This window comes from Jaculus jaculus, chromosome 14 (genome assembly GCF_020740685.1).
Source record: "Jaculus jaculus isolate mJacJac1 chromosome 14, mJacJac1.mat.Y.cur, whole genome shotgun sequence".
Taxonomy (NCBI): domain Eukaryota; kingdom Metazoa; phylum Chordata; class Mammalia; order Rodentia; family Dipodidae; genus Jaculus; species Jaculus jaculus.
The window spans coordinates 81222698-81235106 of NC_059115.1; the positions used below are offsets into that span (position 1 = coordinate 81222698).

The 12409-nt window shown below is 36.4% G+C and overlaps 1 protein-coding gene across 4 annotated transcripts in view; it reads left to right on the top strand.

The window, feature by feature from the left end:
• The window catches only part of Ssbp2 (single stranded DNA binding protein 2), a 253386-nt gene that overhangs the window by 101954 nt on the left and 139023 nt on the right, over positions 1-12409 (top strand). For all 4 annotated transcript variants that reach the window (XM_045133623.1, XM_045133625.1, XM_045133624.1 and 1 more), the window contains exon 4: positions 5766-5850. In XM_045133623.1, coding sequence (XP_044989558.1) covers positions 5766-5850 — 85 coding nt within the window. The remainder of the gene's footprint in view (positions 1-5765; positions 5851-12409) is intronic.

Consider the following 12409-nt stretch of genomic DNA (forward strand, 5'->3'; position numbering starts at 1 on the left):
CTCCAGCCCCTAATGGAATGAATGTGAGCATGTAAATAGACCTCAGTTTTTAAAAAAGCCATACAGGATGGAGAGATGGCTCAGCGGTTAAGGCATTTGCCTGCAAAGCCTAAGGACCCAGGTTCCACTTCCCCAGAACCAACATAAGCCAGATGCACAAGGTGGTGCATGTGTCTGCAGTTCATTTGTAGTGGCTGGAGGCCCTGGAGTGCCCATTCTCTCTATCTGCCCCCTACTCTCTCAAATAAACATTTTTTTAAAAGCCATACATATACAAATGGGCATGATAAAACATAAGGGAAATGAAGTAAAATATAAGAAAGATACTGTCTGTGTCTCCGAGAGCAGAAGAAGTTCTGCTTGGAAGTGAAGTAGAGGATTTTTATTTCAGCTATTTATTTCCCCTTTGCTTCTGGTCTTTTCTGAATCACTGCTTTCCTTTATTTCCCAGTTTGCACCATCCAGTGCTATACAATCCCCCATGCTCCAGTGTGTGACCTTTGCCTGGACCCACTGCCCTTTGCGAACTAGACCTACATGCATACAGTACATGCCCGCACACCACCTGCACATACAGACATGCTGAGAACCAGCACAAATACACATCTGTGAAGGTTCTGAGGTGAAGAGGTACATGTATATTTTAATGTAAATACATCCTTGGTCTTAATGAGTAGCTTTCCTCAGTTGAGAGCTTTTGGTCTGTTTTTTGTTTTTGTTACAAATGCCTGCTATAATCAATTTATAAAGGATATAAAGATTATTTTGCTCACAGTTTTGAGGTTACAGCCCATGACCGATTGGCCCTTATTGCTTGGGGTCTGAAATAGCTCATTATGGTGGGGATACCTAATGGAGCAGCCATGTTGCTTAATTGATTGGGCATAAAAGGAGAGAGAGCAACAGGAGAGGCTAGCACCCCTACTCCAAGCGCACACCGCCGGTGACTGGAAACCCACTCGGCCCCTTCTCTTAAAGGTGCTCCAGCTTGGCATTAAGCTTGGGCAGATTTGACACAATTAGGGGAGAAATTCCAAATATAAACTGTTGCAAATGTGCAGCTAACATTTACATTTACATTTGGGGGTCTACTAAAAAATGACTTCTTTAGCTTATTAATGTTTCCACAGTGCTTTTTTGGGGGGCAGGGGCTTGGTTTTAGTTTCCATTTTCAGGAAGTGCAAGACCTAGCTAGTGGCGTGGAGGTTATATAATTATGCCCTTTCTTCTCCCTCTGTGACACGCCAAGCGTGTTTATTCATCCTTATAGACTTTTCTGACAGCCGTTTTGCTTAGGGTGTTCCCCGGAGATATTAATAGCTAGGTAAGTCACTTTGATTCATGTCTGCAGGAACAGGAAGGAAAACAGTGTTTTGGTGAGAGAAAGCAACTCGGAATAAACTGTTTTTCCTTCACTTATTCAGGGAAGATCCTAATGTCAAATGATACAAAGCCAAATATTATAGTATGTTGTGAGTTTTGCATCTTTTGTTTATGTAGCTTCTGTCTTCGTTTGTAGAATTTATATTTTTCTTCGAGGTAGGGTCTCATTCTGGTCCAGGCTGACCTGGAATTCACTCTGTAGTCTCAGGGTAGCCTTGACCTCACAGCGATCCTCCTACCTCTGCCTCCCCAGTGCTGGGATTAAAAGCGGGTGCCACCACACCTGGTGAATTTCGATTTTCACTTGTTTCTTAGGAATGATTATGCTGTGTAACTCTGCAACATCAGTTGTCCCTTCAATTCCACTGCAGTTCAAGGATAAGATATTAAAGCTCAGTAGGCGTCTTCTTAGAAGAGTTGAGCTGCTCTCTGGTCACCATCATCCCAGATTTTGGGATGGGTTTGCTTGTGGAAGCCTGCAAGGTTTCCTCCTGGAGCTTGTAGGACTGAAGGAACAAGTTGAGCAAGCCATCAGCTGCCTTCTGAAAGTACATCAGTAGAATCCTTTGAGGAGTAAATCAAGTACAGCTATAAACCTTACTAGCGAGACTAGTTCTTCTTTTAGGAGAGTCATATAGCAGTAATCACACTGTCATAGTATGAGTCATAAACATTTGTTTGTGGTATTTGTAAAATTTTAATAACTTATTGTAACTTCTGCATTTACGTTTTTTAGCAGTTGAGCAATTTTCAGTTCAACTAATTGGTTAAAATCCAGTCACATATGCACAATAGGCTATATGTCTTTTCTTCTCTTGGGCAGTATATAACCAAGAGGATTCTATAGTTGAGATAATACTTGAAATATTGCTGGTAGAAAAAAAAAAACTTTTGTTTTCTTAATTCTTGAAAGATTCACTGGAAGTCCTTAGGTCTTAACATCCTTATTTTCTAAATAATAATAATAACAACAATGATTATCATTATTATTTTGGTTCTTTTTGTTCTTTCTTTCAAGGTAGGGTCTCACTATAGACCAAGCTGACCTGGAATTCACTATATAGTCTCGGGCTGGCCTCAAACTCACAGCAGTCCTCCTACCTCTGCCTTCAAAGTGCTGGTGTGTGCAACCATGCCTGGCTCTTATAAATTATAAAATAAAATGATAGACTTTCATAGTTTATTCTACAAAGTCAAACACATTAATTATAGATCATGAACTAAAATCATGTGCTTTGGTTTTATTGCAGGGTTTTTTTTGCCCCTCACATACATATATGGTCAGTTGTCCTCAAATATTGGATGATATAGTACGCACAACACTGTATGCCTCGTAGTATTTGGGAAAACATGGCTAAACTTTTGTAAAAAAAGACAATCTTGCCGGGCATGGTGGCACATGCCTTTAATCCCAGCACTCGGGAGGCAGAGGTAGGAGGATCGCCGTGAGTTCGAGGCCACCCTGAGACTACATAGTGAATTCCAGGTCAGCCTGAGCCAGAGTGAGACCCTACCTCGAAAAACAAAAAACAAAAACAAAAAAGAGACAATCTCAGCTGGGTGTGGTGGCACAAGCCTTAATCCCAGCACTTGGGAGGCTGAGTTAGGAGGACCGTAAATTTGAGGCTAGCCTGAGACTACATACTGAATTCCAGGTAAGCCTGGGCTAGAATGAGACCCCAGTTTGAAACACCCCTGCCCAAAAGAAGGAAATCTTGAAAGATACTCTTACATGTTAGATCATATGGATATTTATAAGATATATGAAGCCTTTGTGAAAACATTAATGTTCTAGCACAAATTTTACTATAGTTAGTATTTTATTTTATTTAAAATTTTTTATAATTTACATCTTAATAATATAAGAGTTAGTTATTAAATATGTGCTATGAGTACAATTGTTAAATAAAATAAATGCCATATTTTGATAAAAATTCTTCAACTCACTTATCAATGCACAGCTTTCTGGTGGTCTCCTTGGCTGTATGATTTTTGGATTGATAGAGTTGACAGATGTGAGTGTATGGAAAGCATATATAGTAATTCAGGCATGTAAGGTGGAGCCTGAACAAGGCTTGGCATGGGTAACTTTAAGGGATACCTTTATTTACTTTTACTGCAGAAGGCCATGTAGAACTAATATAGGAGTCTCAGAAGTAAGAATAAACTTGCTCCTTGTTTTAGTAATTTGTTACTCTAAATGTGAGTTGTGAACTTGTTGCCTCCCACTAAATGTTTAAGGGAAATAAAATTAGAACCAAAACAATGTCAACATCCTAAGCTAAGTAATTTATTTGCATAAAATAATTTCAAATACTTATTTAATAAATTTTGGCACATTCAGTATTTAACAGGCTATGCAACAAGTAAGTTATTTCTGCCAGTTCATTGTGTAAGATAGTCATTTACATGTAGTAACACATCAAGCCAGGTGCAGTGGCGTATTCCTGTCATTTGGAGGTGACAGCAGAAGACTCAAGAGCTCAAGGCCATTTTTGGCTGCATGATGAGCTAGAAGATGACATGGGCTACATGAGACACCATCTCAGACATAATAAAGTAAAACTGAAAAAAAAACCTGTAATATAATTGAGTAGTTTCCAAGAGAAACCTTATTGTACTTGCTAGCAAATTAAGGAAGTTAGGGGACAAGAAATATTAAGCCATAGTTTATAATATTGTATTCCCTGATATATTGTAATAACTAATAAATACTTTTAAAAACATTTTAAAAGATTTTATTTTTATTTATTTGAGACAGAGAAAAGGAGAGAGAGAGTGAGAATGGACACACCAGGGTCTCTAGCCACTGCAAACGAACTCCAGACGCATGTGCCACCATGTGCATATGTCTTAGGTGGGTCCTGGAAAATTGAACCGGGGTCCTTAGGCTTCATAGGTATGCACCTTAACCACTAAGCCATCTCTCCAGCCCTAATAAGTACTTTGGGAAGATTACTTTAAACATTTTTAAGCTGGTAGAACTTAAAATTCCTTAGGAACATCAAAACTAGTAATACTTGAATAAGCTTGGACCTCGTGTTTTTTCTTTTAGTAGGGCAGTAGTCTCTATTCGTTTTGGCTTCTAGCCACAAACAACTTTCACTCTGCTTAAAATATTGAAATTTACTTTAATTACTTTTGTCTTTTATTTTCTTCTTTGTACTTATTACTTATTATAGAAATTTAGTAAGAAGAAATGGTTTTTCTTTGCATTTGCTAAAAAAGGAAATAATGGGCATTAAAGGAAACGATGGCAATACATGTTTTCTTGCATGTCTCTGTCATGTTTCCATCTTTGATGGTAATCTTATGGATGAATTGTGAACTTGCTTTGTGTTGCCCAAGTCTACAACATGTTTTCTCATTGCTGAGGGAAAACATAACTGACTGTGAGTCTCTAAAGCCAGAGTTCATCTGAAGATTACCACGCTTGATTTAACCCAAATCATCTGTGCCTTCACACAGTGAACTTTATTTAAAAAAAATTGTAATATTAAGTTTGTCGCAAAATAATTATAGTTTGGAGCTTACTTACTATAGAAAGCATAGTATGCTATGCTTATGGGTAATACTGTGTTTGTGTTATGTAATTTACTCAGAACAATTATGTCTGGCCAGTGTTATCACCTTGCCCATGGACTCTCCCAGTTGGTAACTCCAGGACTTTGTACTCAATACTCCACAACTACTGCTGCCTCTGACCATTGGTTGTAGCACACCTTCCACTTGTATGGAGTGAAAAATCATTGTATCCATTTCTATAATTGCATTTACATGTAACCATGCTCCATGCTTTATAGGAAGCACAAATGTTTTTAATAGCAGAGAATAAAAAGTATTAGAATAGATTGTTTCATATTCAAAATTACTAAACTATTTTGGTAATTGCAGAAGAAAGCATGATTTTAAGAAAATATACATGTTTGACTAATGTCATATAATGGGTTGGGTATTGGCCTGTATGTTAGCTGATGAAATTATTTTGAAAAAAATGATCACTTTATTTCTTCATTATTAAATTGAGACATTCTGTATTACTTCTATTTCAATGGTAAAGTTAGGAGAAGCACTAAACTTCTTCAGTCAAGTGTAAGTCATGTTAGCAGCCAATTCTAGGAAGAAAGTCCTTGAATTATAGCTTCTCCACAAGGGTCCAGTCATCACCACCCAAAAAGCATTTTACATCTTTAGGAAAATTTCACTTAGTGTTTTAGAAATGTGGCTAGGTAATACACAATTATGGCATAAAGAGTGTTTCTTGAATTTAAATCTTCTGGAGAAATACCTGTCCTGAAGAAAATTTTTGTGTATGGTTCTAGAATTGTGATATCTCATATTATTAAATGATTTTCTCAATATTATCATATTTACTTTTTCAGTGTATTTTGGGATCTCTACTGTGCAGCTCCAGAGAGACGGGAAACATGTGAACACTCAAGCGAAGCAAAAGCCTTCCACGATTATGTAAGAGAACACTCACTTTTACCAAGCTATACTGTCACTTTTCTTTTTAACCTCTGCTCTTGAAAAACACACTGGGCCATTTATTCTTTTGCTTTGTTACTTAAGAAATTGGTTGTTCTTTTCATCTTGAAATAGGCTCATAATTTAAAAGTATGAATGAAAAAGGCAGTACAAAGGGGTGTCTGAGGCTTGTTGAAGCCTAGAAATAGAGAGTACACATAATTCCAAGCTGTGAAAGGACTTCTCCTCAGCCACAATACTTGATTTGTGAAATTTCAGATTTATGCATTTGTGTATACATAATTTTAAAAAATCGCTTCCAGTGAATCAGCCAGTTTTTTTAGTGGAAGGAAGGGGTGCTAGGGATTGATCCCCAGGCCTCACACACACTAGGCAAATGTTCTAGCACTGGATAAACCCCTAGCCCCTGAAGTTTCAGATTTCTGTAAATGAAGCAGAAGTTCTTTATTCATAATATTTCTATTAAGTGATAAGCTGTCTTGTGCACAGGATTTTAAAATACGGAATTTTTTCACAAAGGTAATATTTCTTGAGTAAAATTCAATAATGTTATGTTTCTGATTTAGAATCACTCCTATAATGAAAATTAATGTCTTTACCTACAAATTTAATTAATGTCTTTACCCACTGCATTGACAGTTCTCAAGGAAGCATTCCAAAATAAACTTTTTCACTAACTGTATTCTTTTGAATACATGAATATTTACCTGCATTTGTAAATTGTGATATGCTTAAAATTTAGTCTTATTTTAATTTTTTGTTGTTGTTGTTGTTGTTGTTGTTGTTGTGTCTTTCAAGGTAGGATCTGAGTCTAGTCCAAACTGATCTGGAAATTACTCTTTACCTGACTTTAATTATTTTTAATTACAAAAATTTTATAATTTGTATCTATATAACAAAATGACAAAAGACTACTTTTTAAAAGAAATAATGAAGATATAAAACAGTAAATAATGCGTAGCCATTTATGTAAAAAGTAGGTTAAATATTAATGTGACTTTTATTATTGAATATTTTCCCATTTATAGCTTACATAACTTTATTTGATAACTTTTTATTTCTCTTCTGAAACTTTTAGATAAGAATTTAGCAAAGTTAAAGTAAATTGAAAGTGGTGGTATAGTTTAATATAACCCATATATGACTGTTAACTTTTCTCATGAAAGACATTTGTTAAATGTCTGCGTATATAATATGGGTTACTGACATATGGAAAGTTGAACATATGTCGCATATACAACTTGATGTTTTTGGAAATGAATGTGCTCCATTCAAATTATTCTCACAATCAGTGCCACAATCTTATCCATTACTTTCAAAGTCTCCCCTCCCGCACAACATCTTTTTTTTTTCTGTTGAAGTGAAAAGGACTTAATGTAAGGAGTTCTCTATTGGCTGATTTTAAGCCTGTGACACAATGGTTATTTGCTCTGAATTATACAGCACGTTACCAGACTTCACACATGTCCCATGACCAAAGCTTTGTGCTCTTTGACCAACACCTCCCATTTCTCCCTCCACCCAGCCCCTGGCCACCTCCCTTCTGCTTTCAGCTTCTGAGTCTGACTTTTGAAGACTCCTCTTACAACTGACTTCATGTAGTGTTTGTTTTTCTGTGATGGGCTTATTTCATTTAAAAAGGTCCTCTGGCTTATACATTTTCTTTTATATCATGGCCAACACAAATAGTGATACAATGAATATGGGAGTAAAGACATTTCTTAGTGACTCAATCTCTTTGTACATATACCTAGAAGTTACATGGTTATCAAATGGTAATTCTATTTTAATTTTTTTGAAGACACTAGATACTGTTTTCAAAGTGATTGCAACAATTTAAACTTCCAACAGCAGAACACAAAGAGTTCTTTTGTTCTGAAAATTCTCACCAAAACTTGTCTTTCATTCTCTATGTTTAAAAACCTTTTTTTGTGATTATTATAGAAATGTTCTTGGCTTTTGATTTTTTTCTTTTGTATTTTAACTGATCAATGCCTAGTAAGGTATGGCTTTTGTGTCACTTTATTATTTTACTTGTCAAGTGATTACAGATTCAGTGTAGATTATTATCATTTTTCCTAAAAAAATTCATAGTAAATTGTAATAAATCACATTTATTAAGAAAAAAAGAAAATATTTAAGATGATGAGTAAAGTCTTAATTATCTTGCATTTGTACTTTAAAACATAGTAACCTAAATGTTTAGCCTGTATACAGTGCTAAATGTAACATAAAACGCATTTATAAATAATAATGTATGTGGATGCATTTTTGATTGACAGAGGAACTGGTAACAAGTCAGGATAAAGGTTACTGCTTTGAGTGAGAAGAGAGATGGCCTTCTAGGAAGGTACTTTTGAGGTGATGGCGAAGTTCATTTTTGCTTTGACCGTAGTAATAGTTATGAGTGTTTGCTTTAGAATATTTCATAATGTCATAAATTCATTTTGTGTTGCTTTATGGGAATGCTCTCCAAATAAGTCTGGCTTTTCTTTTGCTATAAAACAGGTTATGAAGTATGCCTACCTGTTGATTTTCTAGAGGAGACTAGAAAGTAAGATCACAAATGTTGGAGATTTAAATAATCATGAATTTATTTTATAGGAGAAGATAGCTGCTTTATTTAGACTGCCATGTGGCCTGATGCGGTCTAGTTTTGCCTTGCAGACACAAAGTGGTCTTTGCATTTGTGACCTCATAAGGGCTGTTACTCCTTGTACAAGATCTGTATAATATCAATTGGGCCCATCAGCAGGTTGTTACAGATGATGGAAGAGGGCAGAAAAATAAACAGACATTAAAGCTGAAGAGAGAATACTTGGAAAGAAGAGAAGGTTTAGCGGAAGGGGGTGGGATACTGGAGAAGATAATGATAGTGGGAGGGGTTATATAAATTTTAAAAAGTTGATTAAGATGTCTCAATCTAGTATAAATGAAAGAATTATGTTACATGTTTATAGATAAGAGATATGTTTTAAGTACTATATTGTGATATTTTATAAATAATAGGAGCTATGTACCTCATTAAAGATGTTTATATAAAATTATTCAGACAAATGGAGACATTGTGGGTTCAGTTTCAAATGTCAGGATAAAGCAAACTTTTACTAAATCAAGTCACACAATTTAAAAAAAGAATTTTTATGGCACATATACAAATTACATGTAGTTAAGCATGATTACACCTGTAATCCAACACTTTGGAAGCTGAGGCAGAAGAATCATGAGTTTGAGCCCAGTCTGAGCTACATAGCATATCCTGTATCAAAATGAAGGAAAAGTTATGTATGCATTGTAATTTATTGATTATATGATAATATTATCTATAAAATATACATATCTTAATGCTTTATTGCTAAGAAATGCTAATGGTCATCTGAACTGTTGAAAAGGTGTTACAATAGCCTTGCTCAGTACAGATTTGCCACACAGATTACTTCAATTTATAGCAGTCATGGTGTCTGTGAAGGGCTATGAGGTGAATTTTAATAAGGAGAAGAATGCCTGTGTAGTCTTAAGATTCTGTCAACACTATTTCAAGAGGTTGGTTCACTCTGTTATGAGTATTGGAACATCTCCTAATATAGCCTGCATCATGATCACTACATATTAGATAAGTCTGAAAATATCCTTAATGAGCCTACATATTATTTTTTTTTGGAGAATGTCTAATAATCTGTGAATTTTATCAGGAAGCAGACTTTGTCTTATGTATTCAACTACTCTACCCAGCAAGATGCCTGATATGAAATATTCAAATTACATTTTATGTATATGTCAATAATGATGAAGTAAAATATTATCTATTAAGTATTTATTTAAATAAATGGAAATGTAGTTGTATGTAGGAAGACCATTTACTATTACATTTGTTCATTTTTGTTGTTTGTTTTCGAGGTAGGATCTCACTCTAGCCCAGACTGACCTAGAATTCACTATGTAGCCTCAATGTGGCCTCAAACTCACAGTGATCCTCTTACCTCTGCCTCATGAGTGCTGGGATTAAAGGCATGTGCCACCATGCCCAGAAATTTGTTCATTTTTTTTATTTTGACAGAAATTTGTGAAGCTAATACAAATCAAAGCAGGAAGAGGGTCTTTTTATCTTTTTTAAATATTTTGTTTTTATATGTTGTAGATATACTTACTATGTTAACAGCATATGTTGGCAACAATTCCTTCCCTCATCCCTGCTCCTTTTCCAGAGGAACCTTTGTCATAGGGGATGCAGGTCAACCCTGATGGGAATTGTAGGCCACGCATTGTTGGGGAAGCCATCAGTTATGGGGAGAGGCAATGTCTCTGTGCATAATGTCCCAACTTGTGGCCCTAACAATCTTTCCACCACCTCTTCTGCAAAATTCCCTGAGCTGCGTTGGGTTTGTCTTAAGTCTACTTCAGTGATGAGCTCTTAGGGGCCTCTGGATCTCTGCTTTGGTAGGTGTTGAGTGTCCTCAATGTCTATCTCCTTCACCCTTGTGCTGATATCAGGTTCATAGAAAAAGCATTCTTGCTCATTTCCACAATTTATATCTGGTTTTAGCTGGGTCCAGGTTGAAGTGCAATGAGTCGTTTATCTCCTCAGGTCCAGCTCCCATCTGAAAAAGAGAAGCAGACTCTCCAATGGAGAGTGAAGTCAGCGCAGGTTAAATGGGATAACCATTATTAGTTTACAGAGAATTTAATGGGTGTAGACCTTCTCGTGGCCCAAGAGTAATGGGAGCTTGATATTAATTTTCTGCATGATTCTGACTTGTTTCCTAGTTTCACATATATGTTCCTTTCCACTGAGCAGATCTGTTAGCCAATCCAAGAGCAGTTGGTGATCCACCATAGCTATGTGCCACTATTACACTTGTGTGAGCATCACGTCAGGTTGTTTGCTTCTGAGTAGCTTAGACCTCGAGTTGCTTGGGCAGACGTTGGCCACTTTCCCTGGTAGCTCATGTAGTGCCTTCCAGCACTAGATGGGCTAACTGTCTGGGGACTGGCTCTCCTCCAGACTCCCACTGAGAGTCTTTCTATCTTGAGCAGCATGATGCTGGGGAGTACAAAGTGAGAAAGATGAATGTAATCTCTGTATTAAGACTTACTGCTCAGCAAAAGAGACCCTTTCTCAAGAAATCTGAATAATCAAATGCATGTAGACTGCAGTATTGTTTTATATTGCTGGAGGAATTAAATTTATAGGCCTGTAAAAATATGAACAGAGATTGAAAGTATACATCCCTTGATATGTTTAGATATGAGGGGTCAAATAGGCATTTGGCATATGGAGAAATGAATGAATAGTATCGTTTTGGGCCGTAATACTCTAAAACATCCCAAGTAAGTTATAATTCTTAGTCCACTGGTAACAAATAGAGTTATATTTGAACTCCATTAAGATGGTAAACATTTTGTAGGTATAGATTAGTGTTTATCAGTAGACATATAGGCTGTTGTTTACCTCAACAGGTGGAGACATGGAATTTATTTGTAGCCTTATCACCACCATGTTGTTTCTGTTTCTTTCCTTGTTTAAATTTCCTAGAGGTTCTAGTATAAATTCTGTTTCCATATACAAACATCATAAAACCTTTGTTATTCATTGTAGTGTAACTGGTAGGTTTGATTGCTGTTTGCTCTGTTTGGTTGTGTGTAAACTGTGTTGATTTGAAGAATTCTTTCACCCACTTTACCCTGGTGTGTGCATGCTCTGATCTTGTTGACATTTTGGCTGAGGACTACTGTACTGCTAGGTGGAATCTGAGAATTGTTAACATTAGCTATTTTTCTTATTTTTTTGAATCCAACATTTTCTGAAGGACTATGTATTGCTTCATTCAATAGGTAATATGGGATTAGATAAAAGGGATGTGACAAAAGAGACCATCACACATCATAGAATTCCACTTTACTCAATTTTTACAGAATAATTTAAAGAATTTATATACAATGTGAAATTCATATAGAAATTAATGAAGAAAAGTAAATAGGAGTCTGATTACTATTTATTTTATTATAAAAAGTATTATGGGGCTGAAGAGATAACTTAATTAGTAAAGTGTTTGCCTTGCAAGCATGAGGACCTGAGTTTGCTCCTCGAAACCTACATAAAAATACTGGTCACAGGGCTGGAGAGATGGCTTAGCGGTTAAGCGCTTGCCTGTGAAGCCTAAGGACCCCGGTTCGAGGCTTGGTTCCCCAGGTCCCACGTTAGCCAGATGCACAAGGGGGCGCACGCGCCTGGAGTTCGTTTGCAGAGGCTGGAAGCCCTGGCGTGCCTATTCTCTCTCTCTACCTCTACCTGTCTTTCTCTCTCTGTCTGTCGCTCTCAAAATAAAATAAATAAATAATTTAAAAAAAATACTGGTTACAGTGGCCCACACTTGTAATCCCAGGGATGGGGAGGTAGACACAGAAGGACACTGAATGCTTGCTTGCCAGCCAGTGTACTGAGTTAATGAGCCATTGAAGAGACCCTATATCAAAAATGGGACAGTGTTTCTGAGGAATGACAGACCTAAGGTTGTACTCTGGCCTACACACACACACA